This window comes from Danio rerio, chromosome 5 (assembly GCF_049306965.1).
Source record: "Danio rerio strain Tuebingen ecotype United States chromosome 5, GRCz12tu, whole genome shotgun sequence".
NCBI classification, from domain to species: Eukaryota; Metazoa; Chordata; class Actinopteri; order Cypriniformes; family Danionidae; genus Danio; species Danio rerio.
Genome location: NC_133180.1, coordinates 41,914,645 through 41,939,150, shown reverse-complemented (window position 1 = coordinate 41,939,150; position 24,506 = coordinate 41,914,645). Strand labels below are relative to the sequence as shown.

The window sequence follows — 24,506 nt, the reverse complement described above, 5'->3', positions numbered from 1 at the left end:
TCCTAACAGGCTGGTCTTATTTTGAGCTTTTTCTTATCCAAATTATTAGCTAATCAGCCCAGCGAGAGCATAAGTTTCCTCATTTTCCAGCCAGCACTTTTGGATTCTTAGTAAATATTTTCCTCTCCCCTTTTTTTTTCACAGAGTAACCTGGGTGAGGCAAAAGAAAAGACATTTCACACAGCATTTAAAAGATTATTCCGACCAAAACTTTAGGGTTATGCTTGACGAGAGTAGTTTGTTTAGACTTTGATCATGAATGACATGACTTGCATTTGGATATTTGTGGGATATCTTGTTTCCGTTATACCAGCATGTTAAAATTTCTGTATAAAGTCATCACTTTATAAAAAGTTAAGTGCTACATTCAATTTAATGCTGAATACTGAAATTTGAAGCTAAAGTATGCAAACCTTTTTTTTATATAAATGTTGTGTTTTTTAAAAATGCGATAATTTCCCCAGCTGATTTCATAAAATTATATATTTTTAAAAATGATCTGTATTTATCTTTTTAGCCATTTTTATGCTTAAAACTAAATATAGTTCATACATCCAATGCACATTATTGTAAGAAAAAATAAGTCAAATATTAAAAAGTGACTTGTTTGACATTATTGTTGTTCATAGTTTGTGGCTGTATCTGAAATCGCATACTTTCATACTATAGAGATGCTAAAATCAGTATGCGAGCTGAGTAGTATGTCCGAATTCATAGAATTCGAAAATCAGTATGCGAGAAGTACTCGGTTGACCTACTACTTCTAGCCAGATTCAGAAGTTTGCATCCAATGGACACTATGCTATCCCATGATGCCCCGCGAGATAATTCATGAATGGGAGTGAATCGATGCAACTGATATACTGTAGGTAGGTCATGTGATCATGACAAAATGGCGGATTTAGTATGTCCGAGTTCCATTCATACTTCTCACATTCATACTGTATAGAACGTACTTTTCTAATGGTTGAGTAATAAATTCAAATTCAAATCAGTACCTACCTACTGATTAATAGGTGATTTCTGACAGTGTAAATATGATGCAGTTAAAATCTTCTCTCATTACTGTTTTAATTTCATAAAAGTTGTAATTTCATAGAATAAGATTATTTTGTTAATCGTATTGTTTCTAACATCATTAGCATATTGTGATGCCTGTTTCTTGCAACAGTTGCAAAAAGCAGGGTGCTAAGCCTAATCTTAATCCTATTTTTCTCAAGCTTGTTATTAATGTGACTGCACATTCACATGTTGTTCCCTGGAAGTTCACCGTGTGACATTTTGACAGTTTCTTTTGTTAGTTGTCACTTTAGGTTTAGTGTAAAATAAATTAAAGCAAAAACAATTAAGAACTACTAATGTAGACAAATAAAATTGACAAATATACTGTAGTGATAATACAATTTCTTGTCATCCCGATTTAAATTATTCCAGCTAAATGAGCTATAGGTTAAAACCCTTTTGTTTTCAGGTAAAGTAATATCAAAGATGTTGCTTTGGGTATGTTATTTGTAGGATGGTGTGTATTGTTGCTTAAGTTAAGAATTACATTTTTAAAATACTTTAGATATTATTTTTATTAAGCCTTTTTATTAAGGATGACAGTAAGACAATGCCAAACTGAATAGAACAGCGGCCCATACTGTGTAATTAACACTGTTCAATATTTTACTGTCAGCAAAAAGAAACAGAAACATGTTTTGTTTGTTTGTTTTTTTCTGTGTGTTTTTTTTTTTTGTTTGAACAAATGTCATATTATGTTATCATATTTAGTGACTATTGATTCTTGAGTACATGCCAAGTCAAATCTTTTTGACTGTTTCTAATATGTTTGCTTGTAGACTGAACTGTGATCTTTGAAACTATTCTATTTCAGAAGTGTTTAGGATCCTAACATTTAACTAAACTCTGTAAAATCAGTTTACTTTGGACTCTGTGTCTTATTCATTAGAACTTAGTACAAACATTTCATTCAGCCCTCTCAAAATGGAGAGCAAGAAGAGTTTCCAGCATCTGGATAAAAGCTCTTATATAATAATACTTTCAATTATTGCATAATAATTATTGATATCAGATGTTCAAAAACAGAAATCAGTTCATATGTACTTGCTCTTAGAGCTCAACTCTTCTTTTCATTTTTCTGTTTGTTGCAATCCCATATCTGATCTTCCTTTGTCATTGCACAGATCATGACAAACGCAAGACTGTAGGCGTGAATTGGTAGAACGATTTTCCTCTCGTCTCCTCTCCAGCAGACTGATGGAATTCACTTTGTTTGGCAGAAACTCGCAAGCGCATCTGCTTAAAGACTAAAAACGTCATTCTGTTATGAACCCGAGGTCTTTCACTCCATGCTTCTCTGATGATGACTATAATCTGGGATCTTTGCATTTTTCTTGTGAACCCTGTATTCCAATAGCTATGTTTTCATCCACCTATTTTTATGGAGATGTTTTTATTGGAGATGTTTGATGGAAATGACGAGATGCACATACATTTTTTAAAATATGCATAAAAAACATATGCGCATAATTGATTTGGATAAACTTTTTATTCGATAAGAAAAGATTTGCATAAACTGCAATGGAAACAAATTCCAGTATGCGCATTAAAAAAGGTCATGTGATTTTATTTTAAGAGATCATGTGATTATAAAATTGTGTGAATGGACAAAATAGCAGACTGAGCACATTGTAAAACATCTGCACTCTGCGTCTTACGCCTTAAAACGCCAACAGGCGTTCATTGCGTGTCGACATTGTCTTCTGAAGTGAAAGTCATTTAATAAATAAAGAAAGGATTCATGCAGCTTCTCCTACCGCTGCAAATTCTATTTTTACTTTTGATATTTGGCACCAGTTAATCAGGAAGTGACGATTTGTTCTCTTTGACTCGTTAGATAAAGCAGATCACTGCTTTATTTGCACGTCTTTTATGCGAAATTCCAGTGGAAACATACTAATGTCATATTTTAGCAAAATCTAATGTCTTAAACTCTGTTCAGATTTATTATCTTTATTGTTGGCTACAGCAGTCACTGTCAGGCTATGCAATTTTTTCTAGATAAAATCTTTTAAGTGTCGTGGAAACCAAAAATGCCAGATTACACATTGATTCACGATCAATCATTGCACTGAAGTCTATGACACACACTCTGTCATCAAGAAGCTGCATAAATTATAATGTCTTTGTAATTGTCTGATTTGTTAGTCTTTTTTGGGGGGGTTTTCAAATGTATTTTATGATTGGACCGTAGAGATTTTAGACAGAAAAGCATTGGGAGCAGAGAGAGGGGAACGACCTCGAGCAGGGAATTGAACTCTGGTCGCTGCGAGCACGTTGGTGCTATGTGTCGGCGCACAGTACCACTATAGTCATTGGCTCCAACTGATTTGTTAGTTTACATACTAATTCCAGTACTCACTCACCAGGCTGCAGAAGTACCTCGGCTATCGATTGCCAACATCTCTCCTTTGATTCTGTCATAGAATTTCCGTGATGACACATTAAGCAAACTTACTGTTGCCACTAAGCTTTCTTTTATTTCATGGAAGCAGTCCTCTCTGCTTCATTTTGACATTTTTGGGTTGTCAAAAGTATCTACTTTGGTACAAATTGTTGTTTTAAATTTCAGTACCATAGGTATCTACCAATATGATAGGTTGATAGTTTTGACAACTCTACTACGGAAGAGATTATGTTCTCCTATTGGTCAGATTCACCCATGTAATGGAACTTGGGAAAATTAAACGTTCTAGATTTTCTGTGATGTTGTGAAGTGTTCCAAAAAATGGCATTGGTTGTCATGCAGTATGGCATGGATGGATAATCGTTCTCAAGGTATAGTGCAGTTTGGAAAAGTCAAGGTTTGAAAATCGACAAATTTTTCTGCTATATCTTTCCTATGGTATATATAAGATTTTTGTAAGGTTTTTTTTTTTTTTTTTTCTTTTTTTTGGGGCAACAGTATCTCCAGCAGAAAAAGATCTCCAAATATGTTGTTTTAAATTGTAAAGAAATCAGTGTTTTTGAAACTACACTACACTGGAACAAAATGATTAAATCCTGCTTCCTGATACACATTTGTTGATTAAAAATTTCTCATTACACTCAACGTCAAGCAAATTTTGCCGAAATCAAAAAACAAAATTGTGTAATCTGAACAGAGCTTAACTGTGATGGCATTTCCATGCAAGTCGTTATGATGAATAAGATGGAAAAGCATCTAAATCCAACCCAAGAAATGGAATTTCCATACTTGGCACATCACAGTATCAGCTTATTCTTGTAAGCATGCAGAATCTGCTGCAACATGATATCCAGGTGCACATATAGTCGCTTGGCTCGTGTCCATGGGAAAAATCTTTTTTGGAGGATTCATCAATGGATATTAAATGAAGGTCTACTTAACCTGATGTCTGCAACCTTCGATAAAGCCCACCCGTAGACGCCACTTTGAGAAGCCTGCCAAATCCAAGATTGCAAACACAGTTCTGAAATATTTAGCTAGTGTTGTATGGGAAAAGTCTTGGGCGTCGTCCACTCTGTGACAACAAATCACTCCATGTCACTCAGAGGGCCATGAGGACTTTCAGACCATTTCAGCCAATCCGGGTTGGTCACCGTTCTGCTTAAATTGCGCTTGGCTGGAAGAGATGGATTTCCCTACTGCAGCTGTGGTTTAGCCTGAGAGAGGCAATGCAGGGCTGTTGCCGGGTTTCTCTGAGACCCATTAGCTTTTACTGCAGCTTAAATTCCTTGTCGCTGTGCCAGAGGAGCTGAGATCACGACTTGTTTTTCTTCTTGTTTGGTCTTTATCAGACACTGATTTGCCTGACAGGTCTTTAGAGAGACAGGTTTTTATCTCATTTTTCATTTTAGTTGTTTCTCTTGGGTGTCATAATGAACGTGTGTCTGCCTCAGTGGGACGTTGATGTGGGCGATCATTTGAGAGAGCTCCATCAGTGCATGGCACACACCTGCTGAGATAGCAAGCCACAGCTACAAGGGCGAGTGAGGTTTTTTCAAGCATTCAACTGCATCAATGTTCTTTCCTTCCTTCGTTACCTCCACTAATACTTTGTCGTTCCCTACATTTTGCTCAGTGGTTTTCATCCATCATTTCAGCTAAGAGATGCAGTTGTTAGTCGGCTGGAATGTTTGATCAGTGGTCTGAATGAAAGGAGTTTATGGCTTTTGATTGATATGAGGTTGATGAGAGCCATTACAGTGTCTTGTTATATCACTTTATTGTGTGGTAATGTAATGTTTATGTTGCCCTCTGCTCATGATCCAGCATGTGTGGGTTGGCAAGGCATGAGTTGAACGGTCTAGAAAGATTAAGTAATGACATTCGCTGAACTCATGACATCACATGTATAAATCACGCTTGGAACCACAGACTTACTCAGTTCAGACTTCAGACACTCCTTTTCCTTTTATTAAGCAGGCACTTCACTGCAAGAATAAAATTGCCATTATTCACTATCATGCAATTTAAATCCCTGTTGATATTCATGGACTAAACACCAGATTAATAATTCAAAAGAATATCATTTTGTCATTATAATGTAAGACAAACTCTGAATGTCAAAAATAAAAATAAACACAGAAATATGCAAACCCAAAAAGCGGTACAGATACAGTATAACCAGCAATTTTTTCTCAGAATCAAACATTTTGAAGTTACAGTTACTTTCAAGTTACACAACTACATTTGTTTTAAACCCTTACTACAGAAAACAAGGAAATTGCAAGGAAACATCTATAACTTTTCTCCTCTTTTCATCAGAGTGAAAAAGACACACACTTCCAACATCTTTTGCCTTTCCTCTAGCATAAATTTATAAATACACCTTTGCCATGTGCACCATCACATCATGTGGAAGACTCCACAACCAATCAGCTATTTATTTTCTAAAAGCATATTATTGATCATAAAACATCAATATACTCACAAGCAAAGATCAAAAGAAGATTGAAATGCTCAAGCAGTGGTTTACTATTGGTTAACATCTTCACACAGCTCATACAAGAGCAGAGCAATTATTTGAAATGAAATCGCAAAGACAATTGATAAAATCTGTGATTGTCATGCACATCTTGTCAGGGAAACACAGTTGTGTGATCAACAGTAATTTTTCTTCGAAAGGCCAAAGGGCACTCTCATGTGAAATCACCACACTCCCCCACGAAGAAGAAGGAAATGCCGAAAGTCCCTACAGTGTTCCCCAAGTCCTTTTCAAGAAAAGTCAGTATTTTTATTAGCCAAATCTGTCCTGTTTAAATGAATGGGGAAATCCTGAAATCTCAAAACCTGCTCATCAACCTCCCAATTAAATTACATATTTCTCATCAGCAATCAAATCTGAAGGGACCTGTCCAATTACTGATGTTGCTTAAGCTCTAATTACATTTAAAACATAATTTCAAGTTTACTCCAGCTACTGGGTATGCACAATGACACTAATCTCCTTTACAGCTGTTTCAGTGGTAACCAGATGATGCAGCAGTTATAAACACTGGGAGAATAAAGACAAAACCTGAGCAAAGACTGGAGGATGACACTCTAAGGACACTATGTGTCGGCGTGTTCTGTGATGTCCGTTCTCTTGTCAAAATTAATGCAGATACACAGTAGTCGCCAAAACGACAGCGTTTAGTGTCGTTACACTAGAAAATCTGTACAGACACCTCCACCACAAAACCACATGGCTAAAAAGTCTAGAGATAAAGGTTAGCTTAAGATTAGCTATTTCAATGGGAAGCTGGACTTCCGTACAGTTTCAGCCATACTGAGCATTGTAACTTTCCCCATTCATAGTTATGCCAGTAAACCATATTTGTATATCGTCAGTCTTTGTTTATAGTCAAGCTTTTATTGATTCAATGTGTTTAATCATCACATGACTATAGAATCATCTTGCAGAAGGATTTATTTCTAACATTCTGACGTTGGTTTGGAGAAAAGATTATATGTGGTATTTTCATGCAGAGCTGTAGTTCATTGAGAAGTGAACAGTTGTCAGTATCTCAGATTGATTGTCTAAATGTCATTATTCATTCATTCATTTACTTTCTTTTCGGCTCGGTCTCTTTATTTATCAGGGGTCGCCACAGCGGAATGAACCGCCTACTTATCCAGCAGTTATTGCGGGGATTCTCCCATATTTTACCATTCTATCCTTCTGTCATCCCATTTAAGTATTTTCCCATATTTCTCATTCATTTTTAATCTTGAAAGCACGTTGAAGTTAGTTAAAAAATGTCTGTATTCACTTTCTTTCCTTTTAAAGCTGTCGATTATCGCCCTTCCTATTCAACCTCTGAATCCGTGAATGCATGGATAAGCACAGACTGATGGACACACTCCGTATAATAAACTGATTCCCAAAATGAACAGGAAGTGTTTGTGGAACAACAGTTTTGTGAGGGAATGGAAAACATCTTTGCAAGGGAATGCAAAAACTTAAATATATTTTCCTATCACTCAGTTTTTTTTTTCTCTCACTGTTTTTATTTCCCAACCATCACGTTCCTTCCAGGTCTCTGTACTTTTCAGTGAACTACGACCCCGAAAAAATGCACATGAAAATTCTTTGATTGATTTGATTAATCTTCCAGCACAAGCTCATGCCTGACTTTATTGTTTAGATCAATATTTAAAATGTGTACTACACACTTTCCCAACTATAACAAATTAAAGATACAAGTAAAGGTATAGCAGAGAAAACAGTTGAGATGGCATGTCAAATTTATTTTGCAGCAATGATCCTCTTAAATTGGAGTTGTCCTTTCATTTATTGTAAAACAGCTTTTTGGTGTTTATAATTTTACTGATGAATGTCTGACCCTGACACACTGAACAAATCAAACATACCAGAAAAGTAATGGTCACGAATGAAGGTCGATCTTTTCTGCAAGCTTTTTTAAACTTTTAAAATGAACTTTGCTTTGACCTGATTGTATTCGAAATGACATCACACCAATACATTCTTTGGTTCAGTTGAAGTATGCACGGGCCTTTATTCAGTTCATCCATGCATGTTTCATTTTTGTAAGTTTCCTTTTGGCCTTTACATTTTTAATCAGCTTTTTATCAAAATGTCATAACTGGATCTTCTGGTCAAATCATAGACTTCTCTCTTGTGATGTATTCTGGAATTTTACAATTATTTAGTCTGCGTAAACCCTGACCACAACTGACTGAAAACTCCCTTTGGGATCTGGCTCCTTTATCAAAAGCAACACCCACATCTTAAAAAATGCGATCAACAACCAATGAAAAGATCCCGGCCCAACATTTTTCTTCTGCTCTAATCTGTTAATGTTTCAGTTTCATTGCAATTTCAAGTATTCAAAAGAAAACACAGGATGCGTTAGGACATGCCTACCAGTTGTCTTCATCTGATATGTGTTATCAAGATGGACATCATTAGTTGCACTTTGGAGATTTTATGGACTAAATAGACGTTGCATGTTACAATACGCATTTTTTACACATCCTAGTCAAACAATGTGTCAGATTTGTGCATCTTTTGAAATGCATCGTAACTTCTCCAGTCTAGCACTGAGATTGGGACTGTCAGCAGAATCTAGGAAAGCAGATTTGGATTATACACGTGGCAGAATTCTGCCAAGATAGATTCAGCTGATTTATGTCAAGATATTTTCTCCTTTTTTTCCGTCGTTTTCATGTGGGACGATTTTTGTCTCAAGTCCCAAAACATCACAAACTTTGTTCTTATCAAAAAGGGAAGCTCGAGGAAAACAAATCATGACAGAAATGGGTCAGACACGTTTCATTATCATATACTGTAGATGACTAAAGAAAAGAGACGCCTCAATAAAGGAACACTTGAGGCCCAAAGTCCGTTCTCTCTCATTGAGCAGAAATGAGACCACAGCTGCTTTGAAACTTCAGACTTTGTGCCAAACCAACACATTCCAGAGACGTGCTTTCTTACCTGGAAACATCTGATCTTTCGCTGTCAGATACTGCACACATACTTCTCTTCGTTCTTCTGCGGGGAATTGTGATCTTCATCGACTTGCCATTTCCTGAAAATTCCTCACTTTGTTGTATTTTTAACTTGCCAGTTCTTTCAGTCCTTGCATGTTTTTAGCTCCAGGAGATCTAATGTGTCTGCCTTTGCAAACCTCATTGATCCTGATCTCAAGAGAGGAGCAGAACTGAAGTTATCAAAACATGTTGTTTATTTAAAAGCATATATTCACGACCAATTCATTTGGAATGTTTGGATATCCAGTCTCTGTAATCATCTGAAAAACATACTTGGTTGACCCTGCTCTGTCATTAGCAGCTGGCCAGAGTGCAGAGTGCATCATTTTGACTGAAGATCTGAGCTAAAACACAGGGGCTATGACTAACACTTTAAGTGAGGTATGTCATGAAACAGGGGGGAATGTATTGTACCGTGTTATTTTACTGATTGCACTGGATATGGTGTCAATAAACAGCCAAAACACTGAATAAAGACTGCAGCTATGTTTCTATCCAATGATGCAAATTAGAAATATGCACAAAACTGGAATATATCATAAAACATTTGCAAATAAAGCACCGTTTTCATCCAATGAGTCAAAGAGACAAAATCATCACTTCCTGATGAACTGCTGCCAAATCTCAAAGGTAAATAGAATTTGCTGCGGTAGGAGAATTCACTGTGGTTTTTCTTTTATATTAAATGACTTGCACTTCAGAAGATAACAAAATGTAATCCCTCAAGACAGATCTGGTGGGTTATATTACCGAATTACTTTGATGGTGGACTTTGGCTAAGGAATTTTAGGATGACCAGAACAGCTTTTCAGATTTCAACTATTTTTATTATCACATGATCTGTTCAAACGAAATCACAGGCTTTTGACAAAATCACATACTGAAATTAAATCAGTGCATTAATAAATCCTTCCTAGTTTTTGCACATTTTTTATTAGTATATAAAAGTTTTATCAAAACCATTTTTTTTGTGCATGTCTGTTTCTGTTAAGAATTTTTATGCCATATTCTAAAATGTGCATAAAAATAGGTGCATGGAAACTAGGCATGCAACGATTAACCGATTTCACTATCAACCATGCCTCAGTTTGTTATGGTTTGTTAATCATAAAGGCTTCTCAACACTGTGTTTCTGCACGGCATGAAACTTTTGCAACTAAACAAAGTCTTGCTAACTGAGCTAATTTAAAGTTCCAATATTGTACACCGAGACTGGATTAACTATGGCTGGGGTCTGCAGGGTATCTCTGTTGGGTCTAAAAAAGTAATAAATGTTAATAAATCAATTATGAGAAAATTAAGACATTTAAAAGGTATTAAAAAGTATTACTCGCGTTTTATGAGGTCTTAAATTTTGTTAAAGAATTGTCCAAAGTGCTTGACTCCAAAAAGCATAAATATATTTATTTTCCTTCTAATATTAACAACAGCATGCTAACTCTACGTGATTGGCTTGGGCTAGGCCTAGGGCATGTCCTGCAAAGCTCCTCTGTCCGGGTGATGTCACATAATTTGTGATGTGACAGGTGATGTGACACTCTCCACATGTAGCGAAACCATAGAGCACAACAGACGGCAAAATGGGAAAATGTACATTTGCATACTCCTCGTTGGAGAAAGACGAGTTTAAACAGTGGCTGAAAACAACCGCGTTATTTATTCTTTCAAGCTTTGTTTTTTTCTGAGCTTATCTGAGTTCTGTTGCATAGTTGTGCTCTTTTGATTTATGTAACTGTTTATTAACAACTGTTTATTAAGTTAAAGGTTTTGTACTGATTAGAACGATTATTGGCGATGAGGTCTTAAAATATTCTGAGAAGGTCTTTAAAAAGTCTTAAAGTATTGAAATAACCTTTAGAATTCCTGCATATATCCTGTATTAAAGGGTCGTTCTCATGTTGCTTCTTTTGTGCACAAGTTTGTGAGTGATGTGCATGCGGTGCGCACGCGGCACTCTTTCTATGCGTATCTAGTTGAAAGAATGGCGAAAACACAGTGAGTCAAGTTCATATTATAGTTGATCAAAAGTGCCTTTCAGACAGAGGTTCAACAAGCTTTGACTACATTCTTTTCTCCTTAAAAGGGAAATATTTTGCTAATATGATGCTTAGATTTACATTAGACATACTATTTTCTAATTATTCTTTTTTTTCTTTATTTATTCATTGTTGTGTCGTTTATTTGTGGTGTAAAATTATAACTTATGTTTAAATGCCAAAAACTTTTTTATTTAAAACCAAAGAGAAATGGTCTATTGTTTGTTTTTTGTTATTATTTTGTGCTGTATTAACTTGTTACTAAGCAGCAATAAATAACACTTTAAAAATATATGGAGTGTTTATGTGATTTTCTAAACTAGTAGTGTTTTGAAATAAATGAATAAATAATAACTGTAAAAGCGTGATTATTCTCCAGACTATAATCATACAACCAAAATCTATATTAGTTGCATCCCTAATGGAAACTCGGCTTATGTCATTAAACACATTTTGTGATTCCTTGATGTTTGAAGCCCAAAGAATGCTTTGTCTTTTTTACATAAACTAATAGTTACAAGTGTAGTAAAAACATGGCATAAAAAACACGTTTCTTTGACTGTAAGCCGTTAGCTAAAATACCTACTGTCATGTTATGCAAAGGCGTAAAAATCATAGATTGACTGAGGGGGAGCAAATAACATAAAGCAATTCAGTTTTGGGTGACCAATCTTTTTAAGTGTGAAGATTTTAAGACCAAATAAGCATTAGACCTGTCACAATAATCAATATATCAACTTACCCTGCAATACTTAGAGATGACCTCAATCATTTTTGCCATTATATATGTTTACAAATTCACAAATAATGTTAAAACCATTTTGCATTGGCGTTCTACCTCACCGGTGTCAAAGTTTATAACTGGACATTTCCTTAATAGGGTATTTAATATTATATACAATAGGAGATTTACATTTTTAACATCCAGTTATAGAATCTAAATAATGTTAAGAATGATAAGTATTTTAAAGGGTTTATGGCTATTTGCATTGTTATTCTGTTATATAATCTTTATATATTAAGTGGCATGAAATGACCTCAAAATGACAATAATATTGTTTATCACAACTATTTCTGTGACAATATATTGCACAACAGAAAATTCCTTATCGTGACAGGCCTAATAAGCATTCCTCCTAGTGCTATACAAATTATCGAAATTCAGTTTCGTTTTCAATTTTGGTTTTCATTGATTTTATAAAAAAACATTAATCAAGATAAAACAATTATTGTGTAATATCTTGCTCCCTTTCCAGCAGTCCACATTTGTTCCTCTGCAAAGCTTAGTTTCATGTGGGAATCAGTCCCACAAGCTTTCACTGATGTTTTCACTAACAGAATTTTTCTCTAAAAGGCTTTATTTCATTTTGGTGTTTTTCATTAGGGTCTCCTCTGTTGTCTAGCTTGCTGTTTAGGGGATGTAAGCAAATGCTTTGTTGTTGTGTCACATCAGCATGTCACTATGGCTGGTCAGAGGCACATTGTCATGGAAAGTCCACTCCCCCAGGCCTTTGTACTACTGGAAGCTAGGAAAACTGGGGAAACGTTTCACTCAGCCTCAGTTAATTATACCTGTGTGCGACTCTGGTTGTAGTGTTACCATAGTATTGAAGGACATTGTCAGCTCATTTCACCCTGGAACACTGGCGTTCGTTAAACTCAAGGTGTGTTCACTCTTTTGACCTACAATTAAATGTATAGATTGTTGTTCAGCAGCATTGTATTTATTTGGCCTTTTTTCATGTATTAAAGGGAAAAGACGCTCAAAATCAAAGGTCTATCATCAATTATCAATTGCTGTGTCATTCCAAACCTGTATGACTTCCAATAAAACACGAAAGAAGGTATTTTAGGAAATCTCTCAGTGTTTTGTTTTTCATATGTACAGAAGAAAGAAAGTTATACAGCTTTAAAACTACAGAGTGATTTATATTTGATTATAGACCTTCATCATAAATTATCCTCTTAAAGATATAAGGACGGGTGTTTAAAAAGCCTGTTCAAGATTATATAAATCCCTAGTGTTTTGTACTTTGAGGTCATCCTTTATATGGCACGTTTAAAGCCAAACTTTGGAAAACAAGCAGCACAAATGATTAACTATGATCATTTTAACTTGTTAATGTACAATGACATTTCGGGCCTCAACCAGCTGAATATTGTTGAGTGTACAGTTGTAAATATGTCAGCCTAAGCATTTTTTTACAAGAATCGCGTGAGAGAAAACCTATGGTGGTCATAAAAAAACAAACCTGTGAAAGTGTTTTCAGCAGTGAAAGTTTTGGGTTGCATTGTCTGACATGGAGTTATAAGGACAAGTCCCCGAGGTGCTGTTTATCAGTATATCAGCATATCAGTTTCTTCCATCAAGATTTTTTGCACTTGTCTAGACATGGTATAAACATGCTATGCACTTTTTTTGTATCAGTGCCGTTCCTTAATTCAGAAACTCCCAGATAATCCTATAACCATTAATTATGACAGATTTCAAAGCTCTTTTGTTTGCTTTCTGAACTCTACAGGGTAAAGGTATAACACACACAAATGAATAATATCAGTGATCTGTCAGTTATTCTCTTCTGTTTTTAAAACTCATGTGATTGTATTATGTGACACACACACACACACAGTATGTAGCCCTTTTTTCCAGTTTTCAGCCTCACATGATCATATTTGTGCCATACATGCTCAAGAAATATTTACTATTTTTAATATTACAATAGTAATTTGTGCTTTATTTGTGCTGCCTTTTGAACAAATGTATATTCTTACATGCCTTTTTATATCATTAAAATGAATACAATTTTCACATGAAGAAGATGGACCCTTCAGTTATTTTAGAAGAGTAGAACCTTCCCTGCAGGCACAGCGACATGACGTCATTTTGACGTTGTACCCCAATGTTGTGGGGACTTGGATTTTGATTTTAAAATTTAATTTTTGAGAATCAGGTTAACGTCAGTGTCCAATGTCCAACCTAAAATCAACCAAATATCAACGTCTAATCATGTTAGACCTTTACGTTGTGTAGACGTTACCACTTTGACATCTATCAGACGTTGGATATAGGTCACTTTCCAACACAACCTAAATCAAGCAAATATCAATGTAATTTGACGTCGTTATTGGACATCAAAATAACGTTGTTCTTAGACGCAGGTTAAACATTGAATTTTGGTCACCTGACTGACGTCATGATCTAAATCTAAACTAAAATTAACATCTTATGATGTTGTGTGCCTGCTGGGTTTCCTTGTTGTTATTATTTTATTTTTCCTTATTTTTGTTTCCTTTTACGTATAAGAGTAAACAATGTTTTATTTAATATTATTATTTATTTGTGTTTTATTTAAATGTTAATATAATATATTAATATATATTAAATATAATATATATTTTTATAGAACATAAATATATATCTGTGTGATGGGTTTTGTTTGTTTGTTGTGTAAAAAAATAAAAATAAAAAGTGAAAAGCTATTTTTATCACATGTTTTATATTTAACATTTACAATAAAATACTTTTAAGGAAAAAAAATGATTACAGTTTGGAGTATTTTGCCTAATGTCCATGATGTGGGTTTTTTCCCCAAGAAAATGGGCTCATTTAATTGCATTTTTGAATATTATTGCTATAATATATTGGGACAAAAGAAACAAGAAAGAATAAAAATGTAAAAATATAATATTATGTCATTTATTAAAGTCATACAATCACTTTACATAAGAAAAAGACAAGGCTGTTAATGTAAGGTTGAATGTTATGAGCTGTTGATTAAAAAAAAAAACTAAGACAACACTTTATTTTGATGGTCCATTTGAATATTAGTAGACTGTCTGCTTAATATCTGTTGATACTGCTCTTTCAACAGACATTTAACTAAAAACGACCTTTGCAAGTATATATCTATTTGCACTAACCCTAACCACAACTTAACAGTCCACTTATAATTGAATAAGAATAAGTTGACATGTCGAAGCAATGTAACGAATGGATCATCAAAATAAAGTGTGACAGAAACATTTTATTCAAAAGATTTAGCCTAAAATAACTACAGTACTTGTATTTATATTACTATCTTGATAGTCCCATTTTTTTAATCACTTCGAATCACTTGCAACGAATGGCCAAGATATTATTAAAACTATTATTTTAGTGTTCCACACAGAATATCAGGGTGTGGTCCGTCAACATGCAGATGATCATCCATCAGTGCATTTCATGTGATTGTAAATGATTTGATGATTTGACAGCTTTGTAATCCCTTTTACAATGAAAGAAAAGTGTTTATTTTGTCCAACTGGTTGATTTACAGTGTGATGATGTGTAATAGCTTTTTAATAAACATTTTTAATCCCCCCCTTCTTTTCCAGTTACTTGGCGGACCAGTGCTGGAATGGAGGCTGCATCTACCTGATCATGTTGCGCAGAATCAAACGCAAGGCTCCTCTCCCTCCATGCAATGGCAGCAACGGGGGCAACTTTGTGGATGTTTCTAATGACCACAGGCGAAGCGTCTCCTCTGAGACAGCAGGAAGCCCCACACACAATGGACAGAATGGGAAGCGGACACGGAAATTTGGTGTCATCTCCCGCTCGTCGTTCACTCGCGACAGCAAAGACAGTAAAGATAGCCGAGACTGTGAGCTTGAGAATGGCTACAGCTCCATGGAGGCGGAGGTGACGTCCCCAGAGAGCAGCAGCCCTCAGGACACTCCGACCAATGACAGTCCAATCACAGGCCCCTCTGAGCTGATGATGTCCAATCACATGAGGGTGGGCAGCACAGCCACCCTACCCTGCCGATCCCGCTCACGCATGTCAGAAAACTTCAAAACTGAGTCCATCAGCAGCGAACCCTCCGGTCAGGTAAGAAATAAAGCTTTAAGAATATTATAGATTTTTTTTATGCAGGGATAGATCTGGTTATTTGAAAAATCTTAAGTTGCATAATTATTGCGTGAATCTACTAATGATTTGAAAGTTTATTACCATATTTTCTTGAATATAAGCGAAAACTATAATACCGGCAGCTAGCTCTCTGCAACTCTCACATGGTCGCCCACTGAAGCTAAACAGGGCTGCGCTCGCTCAGTACCTGGATGGGAGACCACATGGGAAAGCGAGGTTGCTGCTGGAAGTGGTGTTATTAAGACCAGCAGGGGGTACTCAACCTGCGGTCTGTGTGTGTCCTAATGCCCCAGTACATTGATGGGTACTCTATACTGCAAAGTGATGATGCCTTAACCGAGGTCCTCGTTAAATCCCAGGATGTCCTTTGAAAAAGAGTAGGGGTTTAACCCCGGTGTTCTGGCTAAATTTGCGCACTGACCTCTGTCTGTCATGGCCTCCTAACCATCCCATATCATCAATGACTTCATCTTTCTGTCTCCTCTCCACCAATCAGCTGCTGTGTGGTGTGCGGTCTGGTGCAATATGGCGGCGGTCGTGTCATCCAGGTGGATGCTGCACTCTGGTGGTGGATGAGGAGATTTTTTCCCAAATGTGTGTAAAGCACTTTGAGTGTCCAGAAAAGCACTATATAAATATTTTATTATTAAACTACACAATACATGTCATGCATAGTTTTAAATGAGGAAAACTATAGACCTTTTTCATGGCTGCTGCATGGAGGGCGCCATAGGGACCATCGTCTTCCGGTAGAATGCTAAAAACTTCCGTTTACAGTGTGTACAACTGGTAATTTGCGCTCCGAAAAATGGGTTTCAATAACGTTTTTAATGGATAACAGAGTGTTTTTGTGACACACAACTTAGAAATGTGTCTGTTAAAGCCGTTATAATCTGTCACATGTGGTTCAAGCGCGTCAGAAATACGAGAAAAATGTTCTCCTAGTTCACGTGTCTGACGTCAGAAATACAGTGTGCGTTCCCGGCCTGTCAGCTGTTAGCTCAGTGGCTCTTTAACACACACACACACACACACACACACACACACACACACACAGAGAGAGAGAGAGAGAGAGAGCAAACCAGAGTACTGGCATGAAACTTAACAGGTATGAAAGTCGTGCAATTTACAAAAATGACCAATAAAAGTCTGTTATTGATACTCTGCTGGCTGATTTGCTGTTCATTCTAATCGAGGGCGGTTTGTGTTTTATTTCGTGTGTTGTATTCACCACGGTTTGTGTTTTTCTGTCATTTCAAAATGACACTAGCCTATATTTTTACTTTGTCACAGTTATTAAATCAGTGTGTCAGTGGCACAGTACAGGCTACGTGTGTTTGTCAAACATTTTGGTGAATTACATTTGTTTGGGTTGGTTATATATTTGAAATAAAGAGAAAAATGACAAGGCTTCATTTAAACTGCAAAAGATGCCGTCTGACAACGAGGAAAAAAAGCCTCACAGCAGCTGTTTTCCATCCTAATAGATCGCATTTCTTTAAATGATCAGTCTAGGAGATGGTGCTAATGGACAACAGTGTTAGTTAAAGAGGATAAAAGCAGGTTTCAAAGCTGTCCAAATGTGACTGTTTACACGCATCAGCTGCCGACCGGAAGTTCTTCGCATTCTCCTTGCGCATACACGCAAAGCATAATGGGTAATTTTGCGTTCCAAGAAAAAGGTCTATAACAGTCGAAATGGACACTGTCATGTAGAAGGAAGTCGGGGGATGGGCTTGGTCCAGTCGTGTGTTTCTGCAGCTTCATTGTTATGAACGCTCCAGGGTTGACAAATACAAAACAATCTCAGCAAATTCTTGTCTCAGAGACATAAGAAATATTAAATCTTATGGTAGTTGCATAGCTTGATTGATAAGATGATGTCTGATCGTGTCTTTCAGAAACAGCCATAAAGGAGGCCGTGTTGTGATCTCATTTTATTCAAGCAAGCATTAGCTTGGGCACCATGAAAAAAAACAATCGTCACGATTAAAACGTTCATAAAACAAAATCTAAAAGACCTTTTTAAAATTTACTGATGATTCCAAATGTTACATTTTATTGTAAGCTCTGCAAACAGTTTTGTAAAGTTTTCTTCACATGCTGTACTCATTCTAAAGATGGTCACTGAGGGAAGTGACTTGCCTTAAAGGGACTTTGATACTGTATAAGTCTTATTTAAGTCTTATATAATAAGATTAAAGTCAAGCTACTGTAAATATGTGCAGTGTATAGTGGAGCAGAATGTGTCAAAGCCACTTTATATGGATGAACAGGAAAAGGATTCAAATTTTAGATAACCATATTTCACTTTGTGGGTCACATTCAACATATCAGGCAAGTTGCAGGGCAGAGTTTTAGTTTGTTCGGAGCTGAATCTGTTAAAGATGAGACAAATCAATGTTGAGGGAAGATCCACCAAAGGGCAGCTTCACTGACACCAACCAAAGCAAGCCAATGGCAACAGTGGTGAGAAACCAAAACTCTACTAAAAGATGGAAATGGAGAACAAACCTCTAGCGGAACAAGGCTCAGCCGGGCAACCAGTTCTCCTCTGAGCAAAGAGAAAAGAGGCAGAGCTACACAGTTCATAAGCCACAAGTATCAGTTTTTCTTTAAAACTTTTTATGCATAAATACATGTTGTTTATAGTCAGTGGCACAGTAATTTGGATGTTTTATACATTTATTATTGAGTTTCTGTTGTCATTACTGTTAAAATGATTATAAAGCATAGGTATAGGTGAATTGAATGAGCTAACTTGGCCGTAGTGAAGGAGTGTAAATGAAAGTGTATGGGTGTTTCCCAGTGATGGGTTGCAGCTAAAAGGGCATCCGCTGCATAAAACATATGCTGGATAAGTTGGCAGTTCATTCCGCTGTGATGACCCCTGATTAATAAAGAATCTAAGCTGAAAAGAAAATGAATGAATGAATGATTATAAAGCAATTATTTTGTTTAGGGATAGTTTTAGTGATACACAATTAATTGGCAGCCATATCAGCATTGGCTTTTTTTTCGGGACTTGAATTTGGATACTTCACAGTTGCTCTATACATCTGTGCATTGCCCATTATATAACATAAATAATTATTTTACAACTTTGCCATAGTTTTTAAAAAGGTCACACTAGTAGTTCACTTAAAACTAATAAATTAAAGGGCCATGAAACCCCCTCGTTTCAGCAGGGTGCTTTCACACCTCTACTTTGGAAAAAGTCAGAAAAGTGGGCGTGTCCAGCTCTTTTTAGGGGGGAGTGTCGGAGGAAGAAAAGTGGGATGGTGTGGGAGTGTCTATTTGGGCACGCGCGAGTTTCAGTCAAAATACACACACACAGTAGAAAGTGATGGTGTTTAACCTACATGGACATCTGTAGTCGAATTATTTGGCAAATTATTAAATGGTGGACTTTAACTGCAGTTTGGCTGTTTCATTCAGGGAGTTCATTCATGCCCCTCGCGACAAACGAGATATTTGATTCCAAAGAACTGCTCTAAACGTGTATTTTTCATGCAATGTTTGATACCGCACGGCGAATGAGAGAAAAAAAAAAACCTCCGCATTTCCCGGAAACTTAGATGCACACGGCAGGTAGTGTCAGAAAGCCGCGTGTGTTATTCCGGTCACTAAATGCGGTAAAAACCCTACAGGTTTAAGGTTAAAAGTTTGGTTGTGGTGCTAACATGTTTACACTCGGTGCAATAGTTTGTTAGATACAAACAAACTGAATAAACAAAGAGCACTGGTCGCTCACTTACCAAATCTGTAGAGACAGGACAATCAACAGCAACTACTAGAGCCGCGTCTTTATGAAGAGAATACTACAAGCGAATCCGGATCTCAGCGTTTGCAGATGAGAACAGCTCTCAGGTAAACAATGTTCCTCCTTAGACACGTAAGTTATTGTTGTCGAGCGTCACGTACACTGTTAATCCACACGTGACTCTGAGCTATAAAAGCAACACTTCACGCTTGTTTTGCCAATACAATGTGGCGTCTCTGCCGTCTAAACACTGTGACAGTAATGAATATTAATGAAGTTGCACAATAGAGTGCGCTGATTGGTTTGAACCAAGCCTTACTCATGCATTAATGCATCACACTGTAAGACGTAATAAGACACACTCTGGTATAGACGCCCAGTCTGCACGCTGGAACACACGCTATTATGTCATGACCGTGACGCAGCTTCAAAAATTCGTTTCAAACCGGAAGTACGAATTTGCTTGAAATAACGCAAAAACAACCAATTTACACTTTTTAGTGAAATATAGGTGTCCTAATAGTGTTTTTAGCAGTGTGGGACACACATACGACTGTCAACAGCTCAAAAAATGTGTTTTGGTGTTTCGTGACCCTTTAAACAGTTTAATTTAATGCTCACATTTAAACTGCATAAAAAGGTCTTTAATCTGATTACGGCTTACAATGCCTGCACAAAAATTAGCTAAATAAACAAATAAACAAACAAAAATGAGAAACGCCCTTTAAGTGCACAGATTGAAATGTTCCCTTACTATATGTTGACTTTGCTTTGAGGCTGGATGAGTGGTTGGTTGATGCTCATCTTGTAATTAGAAGTTTGGACCCCACAGTGTGGCTTTACTGCATATGTTTCTGATTTTATTCTCCATCGGGACCGCTAGTGTTGCCTAGAGCATGTAAGTCTTGCAACCTTAATCTGAGTGGCTCACTCAAAATAACCATAAGAGTTCCTCTAGATGTGTCCATGTGTCGGTGGTTGGAAGAACGGCTTGGAGGGATCATCCCAACAAGCTGTATGGGGCTGAATTTGAACAATCACACATGATTTCAAAGACCAACAAGGTGCGGGTTCTGTGAAATTCTGCAACAAGCCATTTTCAGAAAGCCACATTAAAAGGGCAGCAGACTGAACCCATATGTGTAATTTTATAGCTTCTATTTATAATAATAATAAAAAGGTTCTAAACACGGATTTAACAAACGCGTGCTCTGGAAGGCCTTAAGGTAGGTTATATTTTTAATTTAGCTACACAGTTCATTGGCACCCACTTGGTTTTAGGTATTGAAGTGAATGTGATCATGAAATACACAATATTTACTAATTAATAGTTAAGGTGCAACAAGGTGGCAAAGTGGGTAGCGATGTCGCCAGAAGCAGCAAGAAGGTTGCTGCTTCGAGTCCCGGCTGGGTCAGTTCTTCCTTTTTTTATAATTATTTATTTTTTTACTTATTTTACTTTTTATAGTATAGGACAGTAGAGAGTATTGACAGGAAAGCATGGGGAGCATAGAAAGGGGAGGGATCGGCATAGGACCGCGAGGCAGGAATCAAACTTGGGTCGCTGTGAGCACCAGAATGCATGTGTTTACGCACTAACCACTACACCAATGGTGCCGACCAGTTGGCATTTCTGTGTTTTTCTCCTCCAGGTGCTCCGATTTCCCCCACAGTCCAAAGACATGCTCTGTAGGTGAATTGGATAAACTAAATTGGCCGTAGTGTATGTGTGTATGGGTGTTTCCCCTTCCCAATACTTGGTTGCAGCTGGAATGGCTTCCGCTGTGTAAAACATATGCTGGATAAGTTGGTGGTTCATTCCGCTGTGGCAACGTCTGATGAATAAAGGGACTAAGGAAAGAAAGGAAAATGAATGAATAAACGAATAGTTAAGGTTTTTAATTATTTTTATTTACTTTTTGAGTGCCTTGGATTTTTAATTTTGTTGTTTTTCTTTGTAAATCTCTTATCCAAAGAGCATTGGCACATTAATAACCCTTGAAGCACTTTTTGTTTGATTTTGGAAATACAGATTATGTTGTGTTTTATTTAAGGATTGTACTCTGAGCAAAATATTGAATTATTCTAAAGAAGGGCTTCTCATTGACTTCATGCAATGAATTAACCACCAGTATTGGCCATTATTATATTATTACTGATACCCCAGTAGCTTTAAATTAATCTAACATTGGCCGATCCAAAATCCCTAATTTTGTTGGTTACTTTGTTAATTTATATTGTTTTCCATTTAGATCCATTTCTTCATTTTTAAACCTATTTAATCTATATAAATTTACAGGAAAATAGAAACAAATATTATTCCCAGCCCTTCCTCCACAAACAAAATGAAATTACAAAACAAAAAAATACATTGGACGGCACGGTGGCTCAGTGGTTTGCACTGTTGCGTCACAACAAGACGGTTGCTGGTTCGAGTCCCAGCTGAGCCAGTTGGCATTTCTGTGTGGAGTTTGCATGTTCTCCTTGTGTTGGTGTGGGTTTCCTCCAGGTTTCGCCAACAGTCCAAGACATTGACAAGACAATCCAAAGACATGTGCTATAAGTGAATTGAATTAACTAATTTGGTCGTAGTGTATAAATGTGTGTGTAAATGATTGTGTATCGGTGTTTCGCAGGACTGGGTCATTGACTGTGTAAAACATTTCGCTGTTGCGACCCCTGATTAATAAAGGGATTGAGACAAAGGAAAATAAATAAATGAAAAAATACATAAAATAAATAGTAATTAAATTGAAAAAAGAATAGTTTGTGCCAATTATGTATGAAATATGACGTACATCACGCTCTTTCTGACGGCTGAGCACTGACCGTCACTCAGTGACAAATGATACAATGTATAAGATCTTATAAATATAATATATATATATATATATATATATATATATATATATATATATATATATATATATATATATATATGTATATATATATATGTATATATATATATATATATATATATATACATATATATATATATATATATATATATATATATATATATATATATATATATATATATATATATATATTCACATTTATATCGAAATACCGGAAATGAGTTAAAAACTCATATCAACGTTATTGAAAAGAATTCTATTGCGATATATATTGATATTGAATTATTGTCCTGCCCTAGTGGCACATTGGCCCAGTGGTTAGCACTGTTGCCTCACAGCAAGAACGTCACTGATTCTAGTCCTTACCAAGCCAGCCGACGTTTCTGTGCGGAGTTTACACATTCTCCCCATGCTTATGTGGGTTCCCCCTGGGTTCCCCGGTTTCTTCCCACCGTCAAAAACATGCAACTTAAGTTAATTGACTAATCCAAATCAGCACCATAGACATGCTCCTATAAAGTATTTATTTCTTAAGAGCAATCACTATCTGTTCATCAGTTACTACAGCAGGGGAGTTCTCGAGATCTACCTGAGCTCAAACTCCCCTCTCGCCTTGCAAATGGGAGGGAGCCCCTGGCTCGAGGATCTTATGAACTCAGGGTTCTCTTCCGGGACAGCATGCCAAACAAGCTTTATAATCAATCATCAGCTAAGTGTGAACTCTTGAAATGTTAGATTGTTCAAATTTTTATAAAGTCACCCAGAAACACAAAAAAATCTACACATATAATCTAATCCACATATACTTATGCAATATAAACAGTTAAAATCACTCTGCAATTGCAAAACTCCAAGGCTTAGATTGACAGTCTGTAGAAATATACTCAGACAAAAAAATCTAAATGGATTGCATGTCTCTGAAATGTAACTTACATAACTTTTTAAGTGAAAATTAAATTTTCACTGTTGCCATTGTATGCATGCCAGATCCTCACAATGTTACAAGCAAATAAATATTAATTTTACAGCTGACAAAACCTTATTGAGCCACTGAAATGAGTCACATTATCTTGGAGCAATGTAATATCTCAACCAGAACGTGTATGTCAACAAACCACAATACCAAAAAATAAATCATAATGTATTATTCTTAGTAATATACACAATGATGACTAATCAGTTCTGAAATGATGACGGGAAACTTATGACATAAAGATAATGTCTAACATCACTTAGAGTTTTTGTTTGTGTTCAATACTTTTCCAAGCTGCTTTTCATAGACAAAGTAAGGTTATCATGCAATTAATTAGTAAAATTATATTTCTATATGAGCATGCTGGGTGGGAACATGTCAGTGGGAGGATATGCAAGCTTATTTTGACAGCGAACAGGAAAAGCGTGAGAACGTGAGAAGAGAAGCAGCAGACCATCTCAGGGAGAGATCCGGTGTTGGTGATTCACTGCGCCGACAGGCTTTCCTTGAGAACATGCCCCTTTATGAGACCAGTTTCAGAAGAAAGCTCAACAAGCGGCAGCATGTTGAGAGTTCAGAGGTGTGTGCTAAAGCAACTGTCATGCTGGGAAGAAGTGTTAAAGGTGAAGTGTGCATCTGCGCCACAAGAGGCACCAAACTGAATCGCAAAAGTAATGAGTTCTTCCAGGCAGGTTACTCAAAAAGCTCAAGCACTTTCTGTCTTTGCTGTATAGTCAAACAAAGACTGCTGTTCTGAAGTTGGGGATGACTTTTTTATTTTCATTTTATGAAGTGCAAAGTGGCTAACACTCCTACCACAATAATTTTCAACACTGAAAAAGAGTAATACTCAACAGTTTAGACATGGAGCCAAACTGATATCCCAATTCAACTGAGATGGAACCATGTTCATATAAAAATGAGAGTCACAAAGAAAGTTTG

General features: G+C 36.4%; 1 protein-coding gene across 12 annotated transcripts in view; it reads left to right on the top strand.

The window, feature by feature from the left end:
* Nucleotides 1-24,506, top strand: part of pdzd2 (PDZ domain containing 2) — a 131,887-nt gene that overhangs the window by 54,130 nt on the left and 53,251 nt on the right. For all 12 annotated transcript variants that reach the window (XR_012406201.1, XR_012406204.1, XR_012406203.1 and 9 more), the window contains one exon: nucleotides 15,433-15,928. Coding sequence is in view for 5 of the 12 variants with exons in the window: in XM_009301708.5 (XP_009299983.2) it covers nucleotides 15,433-15,928 (496 nt within the window). In the remaining 7 variants the exon portion in view is untranslated. The remainder of the gene's footprint in view (nucleotides 1-15,432; nucleotides 15,929-24,506) is intronic.